Raw genomic sequence first — 25,351 nt, forward strand, 5'->3', positions numbered from 1 at the left:
GTTTGGTGCTGCTTTAAATGAGAGTGGCCACATTTGTGTTCAGCTGTTTTCTTTACTCTGGCGCCCCCTGGTGGCATTTCTCTTTTATCACCACGATTACTAAATAACAGAGCAGCAGGTTACTAATGATTTAATAATAGTTAGTTAGTTAGTTTATAGTTATACATAATGAAGTAATTACACAGCATGCATAAAGCAAGCTCTGAGCAAACAGTCTTGTCTCCTTTGAGACGCTTTGCATTTTATATGTTAATCTGACCATGTAAAAGAAAAACAGACTCATCTTTTGAGTTTATTTTTATTTTTTTAACTTTTTCTTTAAAAAATGACAAGGTCCTTACCCTATGTTCCTCAGCCGGCTAGCTCGACTGTAAAGCAACCAGCAAAGAAAAATAGTCATATGGACGATTGATAATATACACCCCATATACAGCAATACATAGTGGTCTACCATAATGTTACCAATAATACACAACCTCCAATGAGGCTTCATTTCAAAATGTTGAATTGCCACTGATATGGTGCATTTCAATTGCAACTGTCAACCAATGACGGTTTTTTGACTAGTGTGGGCGGGGTTCAGGTTGCCACGGTGGGGTGACGAGGTCACCAACAGCTGCCTTTCTTTTCACACAATCAACAGCTCAGCTGATCATCATAACAGTGGTGGCTTTCACACAGCTTTAGGATTCGGCTGTTGACCTGAACACCCCCTTTAAACCAATCAGATTCAGCATAAGTGCAAAGTTTAGGAGGCACTGACACACACTCTGCTATCTCAAAGAGCCCGAGTAAACGTCACTGACAGTCCCCTTGGCTATAATCTGTCAAACGGTTTCCAAGGGTTGAAATGTCGGGTTACAGTGACCAGCAGTTTCCTGCTGGTCACTGTAACCTGGTTATAATGCCAGTCAGGACACAGGAAAGTCTGCTGTATGGAACCCCATAGAAATAAACTTTAAAAAGTCCACTTCAATTCCACCAAGTTCAAGTCCTTTCTTTGAATTTAACTTCTATCTTTCTTTCCTATTTCACATCATCCTGCATACAGTAACAGCAGTGAAAGACAGGGCAAACTGTGTAAATGGGTGTGTGTGAGTGTGTGTTTGCATGTGCCAGTGACCCCCGCAGTGGTAGAGACAGCATAGAAAAGGTTTCTGTATGTGCGTGAAATAAAGATGGAGCCTGTACACAGTGTGAGCCAGCGCGTGTCCATCTGCGTGACGGGCTACAGACATGACTCCCAGTGCAGCTGCAGGTCTGTGCTGTCCAGAAAATCTGTCGAGAAGACGCTCTGTGGAGTGTGCGGTGCCAGCGGGACCAGACTCCCCCCTCCTCCTCCTCCTCCTCCTCCTCTCCCCCCTCCGCTACCTCCGCTCCCTCCACTTGCGGTCCCCACCATGGAGATATCAAGCCAGTCCATGCTGTCCAGTGTGGGGTCGCAAAAGTCCAGCCCAGTAGAGTGAGGGGAGAAGCCCAGGTCGGACGTGTCCATGGGGGAGGGAGGGTGGTCCAGGATGCTGGGCGTGCTCAGCATCTGGCTGTGAAGGTCGTCGATCAGTGTCAGGCCCCCGTCGGGCTCCACGCCCAGCAGGGGGGCGCCTGTGGTGCTCTCCAGGAAGTCTTCCAGGCGTCCGCTGCCTGTGCAGGGCTCTCCCACAGAAGGCTGAGGGGAGATTAGGGGCTCTGTAGGGGTTGGAGGGGAGAGGTGGAGGGGAGTTTGGGGAGAAGATGGGGAGGGCGGGTCAGAGTGGAGAGGGGCGAGGGAAGGGTCCGGGTTGGCCTTGAAGCCGGGGAGTTCTGAAGGAGGGCAGAGAGAGAAAAATGTCGTCAGCACAGGACACGACAGACACTTGGTGTCTTCCTCTCATAAATTTTTAAATGTAATGTAATGTAATGAGTTTATTACCTCCACTCTTCAGCAGGATGTCAAACAGGTCGTCCATCTGCTGACTGTTCACGCCATTCTCCTGCTAATAGAGAAGATGTTATCACATGACTGTCACACAGAACACAGGCTTCTCCACAAGACAAACTGACCACATATTTTACATACACATATTTTAAGTTTGTAAAGTCAGTTGTCTGTCTCACACATTATATTTCTACTTTAATCATTCCACCTGTCTACACAGGCCACGTTATGGCTCATGTTTTGCTCATGCAGTATACATGTCACTTCAGCGCAAAGCTTATTTGAAGTCTGTTTTCACTACAGTCACTATAGTGATTGTGTATTGGGCTCTGAGGGCTGCCATAACGCGGGGAACCTACACTCAGTACTGTCCCTGAACACATCCTTTGTGGACAGAGGACTGAAGCTGCTGCTCTGCTAACGTGCTGCTCTCACCTCCTGTGTTAGTGGCTTTAAGCATTCGTTATACATGTTGGCCAAAGAGGTGTGTTTTGTGTGGTGACGTATGTGTCACTTTGTTTTTAATGTGGTAAAATTTTATTCAAGATCTAAAGTTAATGCACAGTAAAAAAAAAAAAAAAGACAGAAGAAAATCTATTTTGCGGCACTGTAGGTCTGTCCTTAAAGCATGCCACTTGGGGAACCACTGATCTAAAAGGTTAAACATAAAACATCCTATATTTAGGCCAGACAACATAGTATAGTATGTAAATATGTATAAGTCACTTTGAATCTAAAACAAGGGAAAGTAGAAATGCTTCATCAAGTCTGAACAGAGCAGAATACGACGTGTTGTAGTTTGAGTGAGCGTCTCTCACTCTCTGACCACCTGTCACTTGTGAAATATACTTGCAGATATCTCACGTCTGAATGCAGTTTCCAACCACTGCCTGGTAAAATGTAGACACATTTCCCACAATGCATTCAGTAAGAAGATGATTAAGCAGAAGTACAGAAGGTAGACTGAGAAAAGATGCACCAAAAAAGAAGAATGAATCATCCCTGAAATACCCCAACACACCAGGATTTTCACAGACACAAATGGAAAACACCGCACTGCAAGACTTTCCAACTGCCTTCTAAGCTCAGTAAAATATACACAAAGCTCAAGTGTGGGAAGCTAAGAAGAAAAATAGAGGAACAGAGAGACAAGAGAGAGAAAGAACAGGAGGACATACTTTGGAGCGTTGAGTAGGAAGGGAAGTGCTGGGTTTGGGAGAGGGAGGGGTGAACAGTGTGTGCCGGTCGTAAGGCGGACACACCTCCTCTCTCTGTCAGGGTGGGGTGATGAGATGATGGAATGAAAAGAAAAAGAGAAGAAACAGGCAGGAAAAGTTAATGAAGTTTACATCAAGTGGAGAGGCCTGAGCAGAAGAGATGACATGGCGATGGGAGCTGTCAGGAGTGGAGGAGGTGGTGGCGTTACCTTGAGAGATGAGATTAAGTTGCTTTGGCTTTCGCTGTCTGACATGTCATCAAAGAAAGGCTGCAGACTGGGCGGAGCGGTGACGGACAGGCTGGGCTGTGGCACGCCATTGGTGTCCAGGTGTAGCCCCGCCTTCTGTCCCTGAGTGAAGAGAGTGGCGGAGACATATTTAGACTGGACAACAGCAGACATCAATATGTTGAATACTCAACTGTGATTGGCTACTGAAGTTTATTAAAATATCAGGCTGCTGTTTTGCATTGGATCATCTTCATCTATGGTCTGTTTGATTTGGATGACTATGTTAGTGGCGACACCTTGTGGTAGGAATAGATTCTTGCTCTATACTTGTCCCTAGACAAATAAAAATTAAATAAAGAAAGCATGTGCAATAAAAACAGTAAAGCATGTGTCATACTCTCTGTTGCACCTTTTTGATTGGCTGGCTCACGGGCTCGGCCTCTGGCTGCTCTTTTGATTGGCTGTCAGTGCTGGGGAGTTTACTTGGAGTCGACAGCAATCTCTAGAAGAGGGAGAGAGAGCTGCAGATAAATATTTTATCCATGTTATCAACCCAGCACAGCCCACCCAGGAAGATCACTTTTACTGTACCTGCAGTGTGATGCGTCCGTTGGTTTTGGCCAATGAGGACACTCCGTTCTGTCCGTCTGTGGTGTGATTGGTGAGAGCAATCAGGTAGTGGTTGCCGTTGCTGTCGGTGACCAGTGTCGGCGTGCCATTTGCCTTAAGGAGGTCTAATGAAATGGCCTGAGTCTGGATCTGAGCGCCGTTCTGCTGGTTGACAAAAACTGGGTTCACCTGGAAATGGAAACCAAACACTAAGTTTCTCTCTTTCAGTGACATGAAGATTTTCAAACTTTAATGCATTTTATTCATCAGCCAACACCTTAAGTGGCTGGTGTTGTTGAATGTGGTGAAATTCCAGCCTTTTCATTAAAAATATATTTCATTATGCGGAGCTGCTGTGACATTACCTGTTGTGTGGTGACAGCTGCCGTCTGCTGCCTCTGCTGCTGCCTCTGCTGAGCCTTCAGATGCCTCCTCTGCTGGGTTTGGTTCACTGCAGGCTTCTGGATCTGCACCTGAACCTGCTTCAGCTGAACTGTGTTTTTCTGCTGACTCTGTTGAACTTGCCCTTGGGTTTGTTTGACCTGGTTCTCCTGCACCAGTTTCTGTTGACTGAGTTTTTGTTGGGCAAGTTTCTGCTGTGCTAACTTCTGCTGGGCCTGGAGCTGTTTCTGTTGGGTCTGCTGGATGATAAGCTGCTGCAGTTGCTGCTGCTGCTGGAGCAGGATTTGTGCTTCTTTCCTCTGCTGTTGTAGCTTTTGAGGGTTCGACTTTGCCTCTGCCACTTTCTGCAGTTGCACCTGCTGCAGCGTCTGTTTCTGCTGTTCAGCTTGTTGGAGCTGCAGCCGGTGAATCTGCTGTAGCCTGAGCAGAGTCTCTTGAGAACACTGCATCGGCTGGGCCAGTTTCTTTGCTTGGGCCTCCTCTGTCACTCCCTCCATCCCATCCTCAGGATCCACCTCTTTCTTCACCTTCACCAAGATGCCGTTGGGGAGAGTTGGTGGCTGAATGGCCGAGGCTTTTATCAGAGTTTGAAGTTTAACCTCTTGGGATGTTCTGCTCTTCTCACTTCCGTCCTTCTCCAACACTATTGCACCGGTCACTTTGCCCTGCTCCAGCTGGGATCTGAGGGTCTCCACCAGCCTCTGCTTCTGCCTCAGCATCCTGGTCAACTCCTCAATCTGTTTGTCCTTCTCCTGGAGCATCTGGTCCTTGTCCAAGGAGGATGTGTCCATGGCAGGGGGCTCTGGAGGCTGACCTGAGCCGGTTGAAGGCCTGGAGTGGCAGCATGAGCTCTGGACCTCCTCTTTGACCTTGGAGAGAGGCTGTGAGCGTGGAGAGAGGTTTGGTGGGTGCTGAGGCGATGGGTGTAGGGTGAGTTGGGTCAGGGGAGAGCTCACCTGAAGGACAACAAAACAAGAAGAGAATGTTGGCAAAAAGCTTGAAGGAAGATCTTCAATTATTTCCCAGGGTGTTTATCAAAAAGACAATATTTTAACATGTTATTTGCTTCACATATAGATCTCACCATCTCTCCAAACATGTCTCCATTACAACTTGTCTCATCTGGACTCATCCCAGCCAACGACCTCTCAGACGGCGTAGGGGACACCGGAGGGCTGGAGCTGGTGCTGCCAAATCGCATGACCCGCCCTGGAACCACCTGAGCCAATGATGACAAAGCTAACTTAAACATCCCCTCTCCTGATTGGTGGTCAGGGGTGGTCGTTGTGGTTGGAGAGGATGTGATGGTGCTAGCAGCCGAGGTCGTGCACTGGTGGCTGGGCTGTGATGTGCCATTTTTCAAAACCACCGCGGTGCCGCTATGTTGCTCCTGATAGTTGCGGAGCCTCTCAATGAGATCGTTCTTGGTGCCTGACACGGTCAAACCACGCAATTTCAGTTCCTGTTTTAACTCAGCAACCTGGAGGATGAGAAACCAGACCAGTACTCATTTAGCAGACATTGACTCAGAGTGTGAAAGAGAACAGAATAAGTGATAAGGAGGAGATAAAAACACAAAGTGTTAAGTTCAACGGAACATAATTTAGTTCAATGGTTTCCAGCCAGGGAGCCGGGACCCCCTTTTGGATTTTTACCCCTTTTTACTTGTGAAGTATTGACCACTTTGAACTCCAGGCCTCTATAACATTTTGAAATGAAATGACCAGCTTAAGGTTGGGAAACACTTAATGAGTTGGACTTTAGGAGGGTTTATAAGTATGTCAAGGTCTGACAAACTATGACCTTCAAAACACTCTTGGTGCATAAATTCAAAGCACTTAGTGATCATTTACACACTTAGATTAGTTTTAACACTAACTTCCTGATCTCTTGAAATAAATGGCAGATAAAACAAGCTGAAATATTTTTTACTATAAAAGACATATTTAGTTAAAAATATTCTTGGCAGGTACATTTTTGACACTGGGCAAAACTTACTTTGAACTCATCCAGGTTTGCTGGCAGAGTGGTTGGTTTGGCTCCTCCCACTGCTTGGCTCTGACGAGGGGTCCCGCTTTGATTGGAGGAGGCAACGGTGGTTGTTGTGGGAACACTGCGGGAGGGGGACGGGCCAGAGCTGGTTGTGGGAGGATGTTCATTTGGTGGCCTGCGGAGGGGCAGAAAACAGTAAAGTATGTCTTATCCTTCTTTCACATGGCAGGGGATGTTGACTGAGGCCAGGTCGCAGATGCAACTGTAATGGTGGTAAATGTGAAAAATGCTTTTTATTATTAAAAAAATGTATTAATTCTTACTTTAGTTACTTTTCCTTGATCATGTTATCTACAATACACACACTTTTCTGTATCTTCTAGGCTCCATAGACTCACCCAAAGACCACTAATTTGGAGGGAACAAGTCACGGCACAAAATCCCAATCCCTATCTCCACCCTAAAGCCTAAACCCTGAACCCTCACAGAGTGGTAAAACGGGACAGCACTTTACGGCACATCACGTTACCTTGATGATGCCAACACATGTTATGTACAATTTTGGGTTTGGTATGAACTGTGGGTTATTCCCCAACGATAAGTCTGCGGACTTAGTGAAAGTGTGAACTATGGGTTCTGGTTCAAAGGGTGGCAAACAAGTTGACTCCTTGAATAAAAACAATGCTGTCAGTCATGCTTGACACTCACTTGGGAGGGGCGGGCAGGATGGTGTGGTAATTGTAGTGCTGCTGTTGCTGGTTGAGGATCTGCAGCTGCAGAAAGAGCTGCTGCTGGTGGAGGAGCTTTGCATAGGAGGAGTCCATCTGGGGCGGACGCTCTTTGTCTGCCTTCTGGTCTGGTGGGATGTACTGGTGGTACTTCAGCTTCTTCACCTACACCCAGGAGGCCAAAACGTTAAGTGACAACACAACTCTTTTATACTTTTAAACCAACTTATACCATCAGTGTGGGACATTCATCCTGCCTTGTCCAGGTCTACATAAGTTACTGATATCTGACTTATCTGAAATTCTGAATAAAACTTAACAAAAAGTGCATTCAGTACATGTAGGTGGAAAGGTCAACAGTAAAAACATAACTACAGCCAAAGAACATGTATTTCCAGTTCAGAAAAAGCAAGCCTGTGTTCTGGTGTTTGAGGATACTGCGGTTGCAAAAAAATTGTATCTCTTCCCCTTCTATGATGGATTTCTCCTTGTATGAGTGTTAAATGTCAAAACATTGAGTCTAGAGAAAAGCCCTGGCTCTCTGATTCTGAGAGAACTGACACCAAAACCACAGGGAGAGAACAGACGACTAGATGAGTGAGATAAGAGTTTAGCTCCTTGGTTAGATCTGACAAACACAATCTTAATATTTAGAAGATGAACTGCTGTCATAAAGCAGCCCAATAAATATGTTTTGACAGCTTTTCAGATTTGACTAGTGTGGATAAATATTATTTGAAACCAATCAGACCCCTAAGTCCTGGTCAGCACCTGTTAAAATGAAAACGAAACAAAGAGATTGCTGACCTTAGGTTTGCTGTCCTTTGGTTTCTTAGGTCTCTGCGGAGGACGGTCTGAACTCGTCTTAGATTGAGTCTGCTGACAGAAACCGTGAGAAATGGGGTCGGGGAGGAGGAAGTAAGGATATGAAGAGATGAGGGAGGGTGAGCCAATTATAGCTGCTCCACAAATAGAGATTAAGCTCAGATGTATTCACAAGTCATCAAATCTACAGGATGTTCAACTAGAAACAGGGAAATATTTCATGGTTGTTTATGGGAAGAGAAGAAAATAACCAGCGTTTCCACACCTTGATGTGTCCAGTAGAGGAGCGGGAGTTTGTGGAGGTCACCGTTGTTCCATTTGTCACTTTTGGGAGTGGGGAGAAGTCTGACCCATTCACCTGTGGAGGAGGTGGTGGAGGCGGTGGAGGAGGAGGAGGAGGAGGGGACTGTGTAATGAACTGAGAAGATATTACGCTAGTTAATAGTGCGACCATGTTTTTTCTTCACTTGCTTTGTTTCATGGCAAAGTCATTTCCTTTGAATTTTGTTTTTGTTTGAATAAGTTCAAGGTGAAAGTCGCCCTAGACTTGACATGACATCTTGCAGTGGTACCTGTGGGGGGGACGTATCGCCATTTTGGGTGAGCACATCAGGCGGGGACAGCTGAGGGACGGCACTCAGAGGAGAGTCGTGATTGGTTAGCTGGTCTGGTGACAGAGCGTCACTGCTGTCTTCATCTAAAGACGAGCTCTCTCCCCCAGCTCCCTTTGGAGAATCTATGACAAGACAACAAATTTTTTCAGAGTCAGTCAAACAACAGAGTGGCATCTCGTGGCGATCTGTTAAAAATCGCTGTGACCAGTAAAACAGTGAAAATGGCTCATGAATTTGGGAATTATCCCAGCCACTGTCGCCAGCAGGCAAAACTGTTCACTTCCTGGCTTCCTCAAAATGTGTTTCACAGTCAAACAAGGCTCACTATTGCCAAACAAGATTAATTTCACAGAAGTTATACAACACTATATGTCCAACTATGTTTCAAAACAGGGCTATGTCCAAACATAGTTGTTGTGTCATTTCTGTTGCAGAGATGTTCGGTAAAGGTTGTGTGCTTTAGTTTTTATGGTATCACATCCGGTAGAGTGATGCAACCTGTAGTGATTAAGAAGTGTGTGTGTTTAAACACTCACCCTTAAAATACTCCATTACAAGAGTGTGTAGATACATGGATGTTCAGACAGAACGGAAATAGGATTATAGGTTTGTTTTCTGTAATGTTTTGTTTAATCAGATGTACTGATGATCTTAATCAATGTGTGCACATGTTTTACTTTTTTGAGGACATTTAGACATGGAGCAGTCCGCAAACTGCGACTGTTAGAATATTTTGAGGTGTGCGTGTAGTTACCCAGCGGTGAGTGCACAGGGCAGTTGACAGACAGGATGTTCTTGTGAACCAGTTCGATGGGACCTGGTCTGTGGGAGATCTTGTCGTTGAGGTCATCTGCCAGTCGCGCTCGCTTCAGCTGCAGCTGCTTGGCCTGCAGGGACGGCTCTGCCGACGTCTCTGTGGAGGACACAACACGACAACATGCATACATGCAAATTCATTCATCAAGTCATTCATTCGACAGCTAAAATGAGACAGCGCTAGGTACGTGCTTTGTATACACAAGATCTACATCAACATTTAATCCATTTAAATATTTTGAGCAGATGCAGAAAGACATGAAGTTGAATTTCTAAAGATCAAAGATGCTGAGCTTTAAGGCTCTTTTAGCGCTTCATGGATTTGAATTAACTGAAAAAAGCAAAACAAAACAAATGCAGCTGCTGGTTTAACAAGAAAATGAAACGTTAAACTGATATAGTAACATAAAAATGCTTAATACCTTACTACCCTTACCCTATGCAAACAGACATGAACACCATTGGAAAACCTTTTAAACAAGCAGATACAATTGCGCATGTGAAGACTTGATGTATGTGGCAGAGTAATGAGTTTATGAAATGTATGGAGTTCCGCCAAATTACAAGAAATTACAGTTTAACTCAGACCCCATTAATATGAATTAAGAACTATGGATTAACCTTATCTGAAACTAGTTCCATTTTGTCTACTGTGTGTTTCCTTTTTACTAAAGTTTCATACATTTCACCTAAATGAAACATTTCATTCTATACCTCTGATATCTATATCAGAATTCTAAGTCCAGTTCCACTTTTAGGTAAAAACTCACCCTCCAAAATGTGCATCCTGACCAGCTCAGAGCGCTCAGGACGACTCCGGATCTTCCTCTTCAGATAGTCCTCGGTCTGGGGAGAAAAACATAATGGAGGGGTAACAGTTGTAAGTAAGAGGATCAAAAGCAAAAATATGAGAAACAATAAAGAGTGTGGGAAAAGTCCTTAATGGATATTTCTTACAACGCAATAAACTGCTACTTTAGATCGTGTATATATCTTTTTAAATTGCCATCTTTGTTGCATTGCCATACAGAGATCACCTGTTACAATGTGTCCAATACTATGATACTTACATTTAATTTTATTTGTAAAAGGTAAAGTTTTGTCACAACCTGGCAGTTTCTGCAGCTGGTGCTTCTTTCTTTGTTTTTTGCTTGTTGCTAATACTATTTATGCTATAACTAAAAGCATCGACAAACAAGTTATTGTTTGAATTACTATTCCATAACATTAATTAATTAAAAGTACATAGTGAGTATAACAGAGTTGATGCAGATTATGACTTTAAACCTTCACAGAAGTTCAGATCTACTTCTTGCATGCAAAGTTGCTTAAACTTTGCATGATAGCAATGAGATATTATTATATATTATTATTATTATAATTTAACAACAATTAAATAACATGCTTATAATGCTGAGCGAGCCTGTTGGTTTGTGCAGCTCCTTCCCTGAAGAGTGCTGCTACCTTACTACTATTTGTGTGGCACCAAAAGTTTGATTTATTTCTTGTCAGCGTATAAGCTCATACACCGAATTTCAAATAGTGCTCGGTGATCTATGCTGTTCATACATACTGTAAATGTTCCGCCCCACAAAGCAACTCCACTGGGAAAGCAGTTAACTCACTGTACTTAAGACACTCACCCTTGCTCGCTCCAGACTCCTCCGCTGTTCGTGAAAGGCTGCCGGGCTCTTCAGTGCTGCACGGACAGAGAGGGATGGAGGGGGGGTTAGAGAGCTGAACACAGCTCATACAGGCTCTGAGGGGGGAGTCGTGATGCTCCTTTCAGCAAGTGACAATGTGAAAACTGATACAACTATAGAGGAAGACAGACTCAAAGCAGAAGTGGCTGCTGTATGAGAAGGTTGGGAGTGCTTTTCTGAACCTCACACTCTCACAGCAGCTCAGGAGGCTGATGGACTGCTGTAGCATGCTGTGTGTGCAGGAATAAAGCCCAGTTTCTCTGCAGAAACTGCCTCCTCGGTTATCACTAAGAAAATTGATTTCTTTGGCCTGTTACTATGCTGGTAAGATGTGTACATTGTGGTTTTTACGTTGAAGCAGCTGGAAGTGTTGTAGTCAAAAGTGGCAGCTTAGCTTAGTAAGTTAGGTTTTAAGGAGCAAATATGCAGACAAACTTCATGGAACTTCATGACTGTGGCCATGACCAGAGCTTTCCCAAACCTTGACTCAGCATTTTCTTCAGCCTAATTGTTACCATACTGTCTTCTGGGAGCTCAGATGGTCAAGTTATTCCATACAGTTTTTCTGTTGAACCGAGACAGCTTTTTTTGTGTTTGTGACTCAGTGTTGCACACAAAAAGAGGCACTACGTGAGATTTGGTTTAAGCTCAAACCTCCAACACACATAACCTGTTTAATGTAGCGAAACTTTTTCGTGTGCCAAATACTAATGCGCATATCCTGATTTAACACATTTCTAAACCAGCACAATAGCTTCATTATTTTATGACAGTGTAATGATTATTTTAAACAGAAAATGCCACTGGTGTGCGCTGGCCAACTGTCTGTATACAATAAGTCTGAGAGATGGACAGTAGCTGGGAATCTGAGAGACATCAATTGCTGATGACCAGTAGTCTGGAGTGGATCGTTAAAAGGGAGTGGGAAGACAGAGGAGAGTGAGGACTGATGGACAGACTGCTGCACACACAGAAAATCTACATTCATCACAGCACTCAGCCATGAACTAGTGTATGTGTGTGAGCAGAAACACATTTTTACATATTTCTAGAAAGACACTTACAGACTATATCTGGCTGGACTTCCTCTTGAAAGGACAAGAGTGTTTCACCATTGACGAGAAACAGTCAAACAAATAAACAATGTTCAAGACAAAAATGTTGTTCCAAAGATTCAAATATCACTTTGAATTTATTCATTTAATTTCGAGGGATTAAAACAATATTTTAACAGATTTAATTCCATCTCTTATTAATAATGTCAGACTAAAGTCTGTATGTAACACAGTTTGGTCCATTCAAGGTACTGGGCCAAGAGCACAGTTTCCAATTTAATATCATGACTAACTAAACGGAGTAGATGTTTTTAATTAGACACCAAGGGCACCCACACTCAAAGGCTTTAACAGAAACTTTCATTTCAAATTTCAAGGTGAGAGTTTGGAAAAAGAAAACGAAAACAAACAAAGATGTTCACTCTGTTTGGGGAAGGATATTGTGACGGCAGTGGCAGTTACGGTGATGCAATACAGCGATCGTCTGATTGGTCAAGATCTGGTGAAATACTTGTCAAAGGTGTGCGAGTGTGGGAAGAATTCATCATGACACAACCGGTACACACCAGTTGTGATGGACCCAACGGTCAAGATCACAACAAACAGCACTATCATCTGCGGAAACTAAATAACTTGCGGACAAGTGAAGAAAATATTTCTTTGTCATATAAATTAGGGTTTGATATCAGTTTGTCTATATGTATATTGTTAATAATTATAGCTTGTATTTTTATAGTCTTTCAGGGGACCCAGGGATGATTTACCCTTAAGGAGGCAGATGAGGGTGGGGGTGATATTGCTTGGTTTGTATGTTAATGCAATCCACCTCATAATGTAGCTCACAAGTGACACTTTATTCAGTTTCAAGTATAAAATTGTGACATTGGGACTGAATGTCTGAACAGCTGGCCTTTATGAATGCCATTATATTACACTGGTGCAATTACCAGAAACAATAAAAACAACACCTGTATTGTGTCTGGCTATCTGCCTATACTGAAACACAAAAAAAACAACAACCCAATAGAGTGAGAGACAACAGAACAGAGATTTACCCTGAAGAACAAATGGTGATGTACTGAATGAACAATGGTCCAAAACGGGGCTCCTAAAGCACAATTTGATAACCTCAAATAAAATAAACAATGGATATCAAGGCAGAACAATCTGGACACAGGAATTGAAATCTTTTGGCACATCTGCATCTTTTTCAAATCTGCTTTCATTAGTGGAAACAACATTCTACTCAGAACTTTAACCTTTCCCAAAACTCCACGAATTCACCACCCTGAGGAAATGTGGTTCAATATTTAACTTTCAAGTGGTCAAATGGATCAGCCGGCAGCCCCAGACATAGTATGATTTTCTGCTGAATTACTACACCGTATGACTGAAAAAACATGACTGACCTCAAGACACGGGAGCATTATTATTTCTTGTTTAACCACATATCTGAGGCCACAACTTCCGCAATTGCAGAAGATTTGGCGATGAAGAGCTGCTAGCAAAGATGTCAAGGTCAGTAACACTTATTATACTATTATATTACTAATTTGTTATCCATGTTGCATTCACCACTGGTAGTCCAGGCTGATGTTACATTACCCTGATAGGAGCCTGACGAATCAGGGAAGGATACACCATGACACCAAGACCCAATCAGGAAGCCAAATGTGAGTGTCATTGTTTTCAAAGTCTTCCGTTTTCACCTGTCCGCACTAATACGCTTCCCAAGAGTTTTAAAACTAAAACGAGGTCAAACCTCTCCGCAAAATGATTCTCTTTTGCATGCCTACATTTAGACAGTTGATAGATGCTGTTGTTGCACTGCGTCACTAAGGATCATAGCAGCTTGTGGGAGTTCAAGAGCTTTGCTCAAGAACAACTAGACGGTGATTACAGAGAGAGGAAGGGTGGAAAGTTCACCTATTCACACCACCTACAATTGCAAAACCAGTGTGAGGAGTTGATACCACAACAGAAACTGACCCTTCATCAGTTCCCAGCACTCACTGTCTCGTCTAACGCAGGGCAACATGTGTTGAACGATACGTCACACTATCATTAAGAATATTTTTGCATTGTAGATATACATCACAATTTGGAAACCGTATATCCAAAATTAAGTATTTGCTCACATCACTTACTTTCCTATAATTCAACAGGGACCTCAACTACTGAACAGCCTTTGCTCTACCTTGCTGCATCACGAGGCAACAGTTATAATAAAGGCTCTTTGTAAAACTCCTACGTTCGAGGATCACCTTGAGAGCAAACACTAATCTTCGATGAATCCAAAAACCCATGCCTGTATTTTGTCTCTTCACAACTCCACAGAAGAGTAGCTTGAGAGTGAAATATTCCACCAGTACACACTGATCTGAGTTCAGCGGCCTGACATCAGGCCTGTTGCATGAGGTGGACACAGACAGATTTACTGTAACTACTAAATGGCCAAATGTGAGACTCCATGCTGCCCACTAAAACAAGTACCTGGTCTGAGTGTCCACTCCAGTGCATTCTTTAATGCCTAATCCATACTTCTAATGCAAAGTGAGCAAGGTTAGTTACTTTAAGTGCATTTTTAGTGGACTGATATGCCAACTAATTCGTCAAGGGTTGGACATTACCGCAACAGCAGTGGTAGTAGACCACTGAAAATAGTTCAGCTTTTAAAGACGAGCAGCACAATTTAGTTTATTAATCTGTCTAACAGCAACTAGTGACATAGGATCCAGAAAATAATTTTTCATTTCGGACAACTGCAAGAAACATCTCTTTCTCCAAACAGTAACTATGTCGGGTTTCCTACTTTCATTTGGAGATTTTTTTCCACTACACAATCACTTGGCCATAGAACATTAACTAACAGATATGATTTTACAAAGCCCAAAGCTACGTTCTACACAAAAACAGAGGAACATTTTTTTAAATATATCTCCGCCTCTTGTGATGTGCGGAACTCTGAAACAGGAAGTGGATACAGAAGAGGAGGAAGCTGTCCTTTTTGATAACACAAAAATGGTGCAAAGACACCAACAAATTTTACATACGCAGAATGCACACACCGATAACAAAAGGGAAAAAAAAAAATGGATGCAAAAACAGCGACTCAACCTTTATAATATTGTCTTCCCTGAAGATATTTTGATATCAAACACACAGAAAGATAAACAGCATATCATGTAGCAGATGAGGATAATCAGGATAATCAGAAGCACAGGGAGCTTATCAATCAATCGACCATGCAATATGGTTTAGCATTAGTATTATGTATCAGTCTCTGACAGGGTCTGACATACCGTCTGATGCTGTAGCATCAGGAAACTGCTTTGGCACTTTGGCTTAAAGGCACAGACACACTGCGCTAGTTGTCAGAGTAGGTTTCTATAAAGCATCATAACACTTTTATATTATTCCTTATGTGAGGCTGAGTCACTTGTTTCTGTAGTGTTTATTGAGCAAGTGCATCACTGGCTATAGCTGTAACAATGTTTGCATAACACAGTACATTTTAATTCAGAAAAACCTGAGCATCACAGACTTGAAGCAGAGACTTACGTGGCATGATCCCTTGGCTGACCAGTTCCTCTCGTGTGCGTCTCTGCTGGAGTTTGAGCTGGAGGACTGCATGGAGACAGACGAGGTGAGGGGGGAGAGAGAGGAGAAGAGTCAGTGATGGCCGGTGAGAATAAGAAACCGCAGCGATGGAGCTCAGAGCTATTAAAAGCTTCCTTTATTGTCTCATATTATCCAGTTATCGGTAGTCCATCTGCCACTCTTAGATAAATAACCACGCATGGGAACACAGATGAATTTGGACTGACATGAAGAGGACCCAACTGATCCTCTCATTTCCCCCTTCTATCGTGCTTTTTTTCAAGCAATGGAGGAGGCGGGTACATGGAGGGTGTGAGCAGAGTACCACATACTTCCTGTTTCTGGACTTTTTTAAAAAAAATTTCTCTGTGGCAAGTGTGCGCGGATGTGAGTGAAAAATCACTAATCAAAGAATCAGTAAGAGAGATAGAGCAAGCTCAGCAAAAAAGATGAGACAGACCAGCAGACGAAGAAAAAAAATAACAATTGTGAGTGCAGACTGAAACATGACCTTGATTTGAGAGTAGATGAGAAATTGTGCACATGGGCCCATCGCGCCATCATTTCAAAACAGGAAGCGCTTGTTACATAACACAGAGACCGGGAGTGAAAGCTTTAAGAAACACAGAGCTGGACAAACGGTGTTGACCTTTCTGTACACACAGTATTTCAGTTGTTGTACATTAGCCCAGTCATTCTCATTTTTGTATCATTTAAAGTCAAATAACTCAACCTTTGGGCTAAAAGCTTGTTGGGTCTCATACTAGCCTCGTAATCATAGTTCGCAGTTAAATTAGAAACAAGATGAAGAAATTTTATGATCATGATGATTTCATGAACATGCAAGTGCATTGTATTTCATCATTTGCTGCAGTATCAGTTTCACCGCAACACATGAGAATTTAGGGAAGTGAGCAAACACATCACAGACCATGGCAAGAAGAACACTGTTTGAACACAGGCATTCAACTCAGCTCCACCCGGCTGAGACTTTTGTTTTATATGTACCAGCTGTCACTGTTGAAGGGGCATGTGTGTGTGTGCATGTGTGTGTGTGAAGTGTAACACACCACTGAAGTTTCCCAAGCAATTCTGGCCTTGGGTTGTGTCTGCTACACAAGCAGCACCTGTTCCTTCACACTAACAAAGTGACATCATTGGTGCTCGCAGGCTAGCTAACCAGTTAGCCGTGCTGTGTAGCTGCTGCTGTGTTAGCCCTTTGTTATGACAAACTATCCAGGCCTGGACAGAAACACGGCGAGTTCCATGAATTAACGTCAGAGCCGGTGCAACTAAATGTCATTCCTTGGCTCTGAATCCTCGCTGGCAATCCCAGCTCCCCTGCTGTTATATTTACAAGTGTGTATGCTCTACATCTTGAGGGGTCAGACTAGCATTAGAGACTCCCCTCTGGAAGCAATAACATGTCAGTTCACAGTCAGCGACGTAAACACAGAGACCTAAACACAGCCAAGCGACTTCATGTATGTTGCGGCAGTGGAGCAGCCAAGAGATTAATTTTTCCTCAGTGCCAAACACACGGGCAAACACTTAGGAGACTCACATGTTGCCTGAATACGCATACACACAAATACAAAAACCTATATTGGACACACATTGACCGGGCCATCGCAGAGTGAAGGCTAAGATACCAAGCTACTTGGCTCTTCCAGGGAAGAGGTTTATTCTGGGAAAGAGAATCTTACACTTTCCCTCTATCCTAGTCTCACATCACCATGATCCCTCCTCATATTCACGCGCACGCACGCACGCACACGCACACACACACACACACACACACACACACACACACACACACACACACACACACAGAGGACACTCCAGTTCATTTATTTATTCTCTCCCGCACTTTCTTTCTCATTCCTCTCTTTATCCCTCACAGTATGTTAATAGGAAGCCTCTGCTATTTAGTCCAGCTTGTAATGGCCAGTTTATTAACCATTTGAATTGGTAAGATTAGATGTTAGTATATGACACAACAAAAAAAAAATCATAGTGTTGGTCATCATTACATTTTTTCAGTAGTAATGCGGAAGTCTCACAGTGACACCTCATACATGCTAGTGAAGCTACTAAGTGTGAAAAGCTGCAGTGGTGTTGAAACTATAGGCTGATTTGAGGAAACAAACTGGTGTGATATTACAGTAAAAACATCGAAATGATCTACAAATAACATACACATATGGAAATCAAAACCAAATACTTCACAAAAATGGAAGCCAGAAATAGTACTAGAACATCATGACCATAAAGTAAGCATTGCTGTCAGAAGTGTAGGGGAAAAAATGTTGTACTGTTACCAGGGCAGTTGGAGGAATAAATCAGCTATTGGAGTTGTTTTTTGGGGATCACTGTTTGTCATTTTATTTTGTTAATTTAATAGTCTGCCTCTTAGACTACAACAGATAAGGCAGTTTAAGGATTAAAGTTCCCCTCCAAAAACATTTCATTTTGTTTAACATGGTTATCACACATGAAATGTAAAAAAAATGGTGCTGGCTTGACCGGTGAAAGAGCAGCACACCTCAAGATGTCTAGTGTTAGAGGAAACCAGGGAGATTCAGCCAAAGCCTACATGTTTGAGCCTCAGTTAGAAGCAAATGAGGAGTCTGTTGTGCACCGAAATAAGCAACTAGCAGCTGTATCAGAATATTACGTGTGTGTTAGGTCTGTTTGTTTATGTTGTTAGTTAGCTTGTAACTGGCAGTGGCTGATGCAACATTAGTGGTTGTTAAATAACAAACCTGCTGCAATGTTCCAAAGTGTTCACGTTGTTATTAGTAGATAGTGGAATGAAGTTCCAGGGTCCGATTAACATCCAAAAACTGCACACTCAACCATGTTTACTGCCAAAACCTTTACTACACTAATGCAAACCCTTTCTTTCTGTACTATAAGTTCGCTAAGCGCTGGAGGTGTCAGGTTTCTTTACCGTTGGCATTTGCTAGACAGCTACTGGTTACTCATTTGGTATATACTAAATCTAACTTGTCCAGGACACGTTTAAAGGTCTGACATTTTAGGGGACATTAAGATAAGAAAATCAAATTTTTGACTGGAGGAGATCTTTAAGAGAAGCCTGGTTAACACAGTTAAACTTCTGCTAGATAAACGGGGCTTAATGGGGCTTTTACATTGGGCCTTTAGACAGAGGAAGTATCACAGAAACCGCAGTGTGGTTGGAAGAAATAAAGATCATTAATTGTAGATGCATCACTGTATCTAAAATAATTTACTCAAAAGTCAGATAGTTTTCATAGATGTGCAGTGGATTACCTGTATGCAATCCACTGCACATCTTTACTGTGTGCATGTCTAAACATGCACACAGTAAAGTCAAAATCAATATGGTAGAGAGCTAGAGAGAAATATGATTACTTAACAGCTGCATGTAAATGTGGGTTTTAACATAATGTAATCACTTAATAGAAACAGGATATATGATTGCATATAAACATGTTCTCTGATATCCTGCATTAATATGACATAACAGTAGCCTGGTTTCATGTGTGGATGTAAACACAGTCAGTGATACTGATGATTAAATATGACAATGCCTTCATCTAAATCAGGTTTTAGGGCCATTTCGGTTAATTTAAGAAAAGGATGAAAAGGCAGGGCAGTTTTATTGGGATACTAGGCCACAGCCAAAACTGGCCTCCGCAGTCAGAAAAAGTTAGAGCGAAGGAACACATAGGGAGAGAGACAGAGAGACGGCAGACAAGGCTTTACAGCTTTTAAATGAAGCAGAGGAAACAATGCTGGACGACTGCAGGTTTTCTCGAGGACGCTTGCTGAATCAATCGAGTCTGTGATCTTTTGGTAACAGGATGGAAACTTGCTGGCCAGAGAGTTGCAATGAAAGTCAGAGAATATAAAGTTAGACAGGGCAAAACACTAGGTTCTCACAGTTCTCTTCAGTTTCAGAGTTACATCATCTTTTCACACCGTCGTTTCTTTATTTAAACACGGTGGTGTAACGTGTAAGACTACAGCTTAATGTTAATTTAACTGTCCTGTAATATTTTAGTCTTTTAAGTAAATGAGGAATTATTATGTCTATAAAATGTCACAAACCAAATGTCAAGACCGCTGACCAGTAGTGAGAAAAGGATAAGGTTTAAGGTTAGAAAGGCGCCAGAGTGGGAGAACGGAGAGGTCAGTGAGGTAGAGCCAAGTTCTTGGTGGCCAACTAGGCTAATCCTACTGTGCTCATGTCACTAGATATGATTAAACGTTCGTCACTGTCCCCAAAGACCCCCAGGCTTGGCACAACTAAACCTACACACACTGACCATAGCAATGTAGGCAGAATGCTTCAATGGCCACACTGGGTGAGGAAGTGGGCACGTGAAGACGGAAATGCACGCGACCAAACTACCACACACCCAGCTAACGAACACAAGTCTCGCAGACGCTCTGTGCGGACGTTACGCTTGGCATTGGCATTGGAAATGTTATATTTGGAAAGCACAGCTCATCGTTTGCACAGTGGTGGATTTTGAACGCAGCAGCGCCTGACCACAGCAAATGTTTTGCACGTCAATGAGAACAGAAAGAGGCTAGAGGGCAGGAACAATACAAGGTTAAGGCCATTCACACCTTGGAATCACTCCCACCGCTTTTGCACTGCCGCACTGTGCTGGGAAGCCAGACGACAACAAGAAGGGTTGCAGTGAATGCTAATTATCTTAAAGTTCAAGGAAGGCGAGTCAAATTCCCAAATCGTTCATGGCTTTATGCAGTTCCTGTCACTCACACTTTCTCTACATATAATGCAAGCCTCTTTTCAAGAATTTAACAAAAGGTTAGCCGTTAGCAAAAAGCAGACCTGGAATAACATTTGCTCAACCTACAGCTGTAGTGTGAGGTATGCACAGTGGCAGTGCAACATGTCAGCTGTTACTATGGTACTGTAGAAACTCCTTCCACCTTAACTTTTTGTTTCTTTCCCCTTGGTTTTCTTTAGACCTCCACCATCTTCAATCATTCTGACCTCACAGGAATGTTTTGTGTCGTCAGACCTCACAGGAATGTAGTCATCTATGACTCTGACCTTTGCTTGTAATGTTGGATATAAACAAACTGAAGCTTATTTTACTGATGCACTGACTGTAATCCATTCCAAATTAGGCTGTATCCCCAATTTGTTGATATTATGTCACTGTTGGCAGTCTTGATCTTTCCCTTTCTATGGAATGCTAGAGTGCTAAAAATGCTTTTGCAAGTCCTCAGACTGTGTTGGTTTTCCTCACAGATTTTCCGAAAATGTAAAGTGGAAGTAACGGTCTACCTCTACTACTACGACAAAAACTGAAAAGATAAAAGCAGCAGCTTCCAATCTGCGTTAAAAAAAAGAGATCTTATAAGAATTAAATATTTGCTAGAATTCTCAGTTAGGTCATAACTTAAAAAGGTATCATGTAGAGTTTTTGACCACTAGTATTGCTAATGAGCAATGTTTTATGAGTGGGTCCCTGTTGAGTTTGTTATCGTGCACACACACAAGCATGCAGGTGACGCAATACACTTTCCTGCCTATGGATTCACACTATTCCACTGATATACAGGTGGTGGAAATGCGGCAAGATATGCAGCCACATGCCAGAAAAGGCAAGGAAGATGAAGACTGTTGTATGTATAAAGAAAAAGCATTAAGCCCGAGGATACACACAATGAGCTTTAGTGAGTAACGCTGGATGTAAATATGTATTTGTTTCTAAGCAAACTCCACAGGGCACCTTTAAAATTGAAGTAATATGTGATGTGACTTCCTTATTTAACATCACGGCCATATCCGAGTTATTGAACTTCTTTATCAGAGAGAACATATAACCACTTCTACTTCCTTCCAACACAGGCCAGTAAACCCGATTGCTTATCTTTAGTCCTATTAACATATTAAATTAAGTCATGAAGTACTGATGTGAAGCTGTAGACTGAGTCACATAAACACAAATCAGATCAGATATCTTGTCTACTGATTATGTCCGGCTCCAGATCGCTCACCTTCTTTCAGGCTGTGATAGACATGTCTGTCATGATCCAGTGTCAGTCCTGCCTTCTCCATGTCTTCTCCCACTGGAGGAGAGCCCGGGGGGGAGGGTTCAAAGGACAGGCAGTGGTTGGTGTCCAGCATTATCATTCAGAATGGAGATAAATTACTTAGTAAACATTGAACTTCTCATTTAAAAGCGGCCCTCCTCCCAAGTCTCAAATATTGGCTGTTGTGGCTGAAGCGGGGAGGAAAGAAGGGTCCTCGAACTGCACCAGCTGTCCCTTCAATTTGCTGTCCTCTCTCTTCCCAAAGAAAGGACGTGAATCAAATGCTTCAGAAGACTCCCACGCAAAGAAAATGTTCTTATAAACCACAACGTGCAAGGAAAAATGCCGCTACTGCCTCGCCTCTTCTCTCCCAGCGCCTCTCTCCTCTATCAGGGTAATCGATTGGTCTGTCTCAGCTTCTCTCTCTTTCTCTTCTTCCTCCTGTTCTCTCCTTCCCTTGCAGTGGCAGCCGGCGAGTCACGACAGCGCCGCTCCGCTCTGCGAAGGTTTTCCCAGAGAGACGGGGGGGAAAGAAATCCACAGGGCGAGAAGCGGATGGAAAGAAACAAGAGAGCTGAGGGGAGAAAACTGAAAAGAGGCCAGTGGCGGAGAAAGGGAAGACAGCAGTGAGCTCGCCAGAGACAGTGCCCGAAAAGACTGCTCTGGTTGCAGCTCCTCCTGAATCTCTCTCACACACACACCCACACACAAGCAGGGAGTGTAGCCGATAAAGTTCTCCTGCTCAGCTGTTGCCATTCATTCACTATTATAGGCTAAAGGGGGGGTTGCCACATGCAAACCTTCTCCCTGTCAAACATATAGCCAACACACAAACACAGCATACAGAACAATAATCACAGCGCCATGAATGAGACAATCTGTTCTTGAACACTTTCTAGACTGCACAGGCTCAAAAACAGTGACTCAGTCAATCTATGAACAGTTTTTATTTGACAAGTGGAAGCAGCAGTAACTGTTTTCAGTGATGACCTCACCCAACATAATCGACCTTTGTCAAAGATGCTTGGGTAAATCGGATACTGGGATGAATAACACACACACCCTGACTTTTAGAGTGACTGATTAATAGCCAATCACCACTGCAATTCTGAGATGGTTTTTTGAACAGTCTGTCCTTGACAAAAGGAATCTCCTTCAGACAGGGACTCTATGAAATATGTTTTGAGAAGGAATGAGACACTTATTGGACGTGGTGTGACTGGATAATCAAATCTGATGTATCCCAATCCTGTTGGGAATCTCCACCAAACTGTCTTTGGCTCACGCAAAACGCCGTCCCCGGTCTCACCCCCCCTTCCCCTCCTCTGTTTTAAATAGCAAGGCCAGCTGGCCATAAGGGAGCTATATTCAGCTTGGTATCACCTGTGCACTCGCAGGATAAAGTTACTTTGAGGCACACACATCACGGCCTGCAAATACACACATGCAAACTTTTAAGCCCCATTTCCTTGGAGTGAATCAATAATTTATGAGGAACAACACAAAAGGGAGATACATTCCTTTCATTTCACTATACATACAGCTCAGAGAGGAGTTGAACTATTAATAAAACAAAGGCCTAAATATCAAATATTAAAACCCAGCACACTGCGTTGCAACATTGCTGACCAGTAGAGTACGCCCCTTTCATACAGGTGACACACACACGACCACAGTGCACCTGAAAACACAGACAACACCTTGAACAAATGGCGGCTGGTATCTACAATAACTGTCTGTTCTGAGTGTGTGATTAAAGTCCACCTGCTGCTATGATTCACAGTCTGGGTAGGAAACACAGAGATGACAACACGCACTGAGATTAGGATGTTGCTGCGGGGGTTGAGCCAATCTCAGCAATACACACACACACACACACACACACACACACACCATTAAACATTCCTTTAAAAAAAAAAACAAGAAAAAATCGCAGACACATGCCTGTTTATTTTCATTTTCATGCCTCAAAATCCTGAATGCTTTAACATTTTCACTTTTGTGATTCAATCTGCATTTTCTCCATAACGATGCACATAGGGCCCCAACTCCCATGGCAATATAAACACAATTAGAGCGCGACAATTTACAGCTTAAAACCAACGTATAAATTCTGTGTTGTTTGATAAATGTCATTGTTACCTTGACTGACAGGATAAAGCAGAAGTTTGCAGAAGTTTTTATGGTTTTAGGGCTTAGTGGCCATTGTGTGTGAGAGGTACAGTTATGTTCCTCTCATGACTTGATTACACCTGAATTAGTAGCTATGGAACACTTAAGGAACCAGTAAGTGTCTCAGAACTATTGATGTAACTTAGGGTGTACTCACACTAAGCGATCCATACCGTGCCTGGTACAAGGCAACCAGGCCTAGTATGAGTATGCCTTCAGAGCCAACAGCCATGCGGCTTTGTGAGGCTGAACCTAGGCACAGCAATGCTTTGAGCTAAATGTCACAAAGATAAGGCTAACCTGCTGATGTTCAGCAGAAGTAACGTTGACCATGTTTAGCATCTTACCTTAAAATGCTGCTAGCATGGCTAAAACAGCATAAAGACTATGCACTATGACAGGCCTGAATCTCAGGAGGGGTGCCAACGTTTAAAATGTAAACTACTACTTCTATTACTACAACTACTATATGATGCTTCTACATGTTGTTTGTATACAGTATTCTAGTCACAACTATTACAAGAGAAATTATTCAAAGTTCTGGCTTCGGGAACATTCCAGTGAAGCTATTTGACCTTGAACCTCCTTATCGGAGTCTTTATTTGTCACAGAAAGACAGTTCTGGGAATTAAACAAAAAGAAAGCACTGCTTTCTGTGCAAGCAGACAGGATATAATTACTGCATGAAGGTCTTGCTGAAATAAGTGTCTCCAAGACTTCCTGTGGATGTGTAAATGAATGGATATCTCCCCCACAGCTTCCAGGTGGTCATTATAACCTGGACCACTGAGGGCATAAAAAGCTGTTTTCCTGTAAAATGGCCTCTAAAGCTGCTAATGTTTGGTATGGAGATTGATTGTTATTGTCTTTTTTTGTTAGGAAGTCTATTTAAGCACAATCCTGTTAAGAAAGGCAACAGGCAAATACAAATGGAGGGGGCTGCTTAGGACTGTCAGACCAATACTTGTATGGCATCCCAAACATCAGCCCCACACATAAACAACAGCTGCAAAAATGCAACAAGACCTCCAAATTATGCTTTTTAATCTTATAAAATGGCTGACGTTCAGTAAATAAAGGAACTATAGTCTAAATGTTATTTTATTTTTCTACCCTGCTTGTGGAACATCATGACTCTCTTGGCACAGAGCGACTGTCCTTCAGACATGCCCTGCCCAAAACAATTACCCCATCACATTCCATTAACCCTCCCACAACAATTAGAAGTTTACGCTAACCTCCCCCAGTCATCACTAACACACAAGACTGGGCAAGCCTAATTCAGGTGTACACATGAGGAGGAGAGAAATTCTCAGATATGAAACTTTTTCTCCCAAAAGTTCGGTCTATAGTTGACACAGGAACTCAACAAATGTAAGATCACGATCTATGTTGGACAAACACGCC

General features: G+C 42.8%; 1 protein-coding gene across 6 annotated transcripts in view; it reads right to left on the reverse strand.

Moving 5' to 3' along the window:
• Positions 1-279: 279 nt before the first annotated feature.
• Positions 280-25,351, reverse strand: part of mrtfab (myocardin related transcription factor Ab) — a 41,048-nt gene continuing 15,976 nt past the window's right edge. The window contains exons 1-18 of one of the 6 annotated variants that reach the window (XM_038735287.1): positions 21,737-22,406; positions 15,668-15,733; positions 10,992-11,047; positions 10,119-10,194; positions 9,287-9,445; positions 8,491-8,654; positions 8,184-8,336; positions 7,901-7,969; positions 7,074-7,258; positions 6,372-6,540; positions 5,458-5,853; positions 4,337-5,329; positions 3,954-4,160; positions 3,772-3,864; positions 3,342-3,482; positions 3,094-3,186; positions 1,910-1,970; positions 280-1,800 (exon numbers count right to left, since the gene is read on the reverse strand). In XM_038735287.1, the coding sequence (XP_038591215.1) occupies positions 1,229-1,800; positions 1,910-1,970; positions 3,094-3,186; positions 3,342-3,482; positions 3,772-3,864; positions 3,954-4,160; positions 4,337-5,329; positions 5,458-5,853; positions 6,372-6,540; positions 7,074-7,258; positions 7,901-7,969; positions 8,184-8,336; positions 8,491-8,654; positions 9,287-9,445; positions 10,119-10,194; positions 10,992-11,047; positions 15,668-15,733; positions 21,737-21,872 (3,789 nt within the window). In that variant the 5' untranslated portion in view covers positions 21,873-22,406 and the 3' untranslated portion in view covers positions 280-1,228. Of the gene's footprint in view, positions 1,801-1,909; positions 1,974-3,093; positions 3,187-3,341; positions 3,483-3,771; positions 3,865-3,953; positions 4,161-4,336; positions 5,330-5,457; positions 5,854-6,371; positions 6,541-7,073; positions 7,259-7,900; positions 7,970-8,183; positions 8,337-8,490; positions 8,655-9,286; positions 9,458-10,118; positions 10,195-10,991; positions 11,048-15,667; positions 15,734-21,736; positions 22,407-25,351 lie in introns of those variants that run through there. The other 5 variants (XM_038735282.1, XM_038735281.1, XM_038735286.1 and 2 more) reach the window with 5 other exon arrangements.

Source organism: Micropterus salmoides, unplaced genomic scaffold, assembly GCF_014851395.1.
Source record: "Micropterus salmoides isolate LMB-PRFRI ecotype aquatic unplaced genomic scaffold, ASM1485139v1 Ms_hic_scaffold_21, whole genome shotgun sequence".
Classification (NCBI taxonomy): domain Eukaryota; kingdom Metazoa; phylum Chordata; class Actinopteri; order Centrarchiformes; family Centrarchidae; genus Micropterus; species Micropterus salmoides.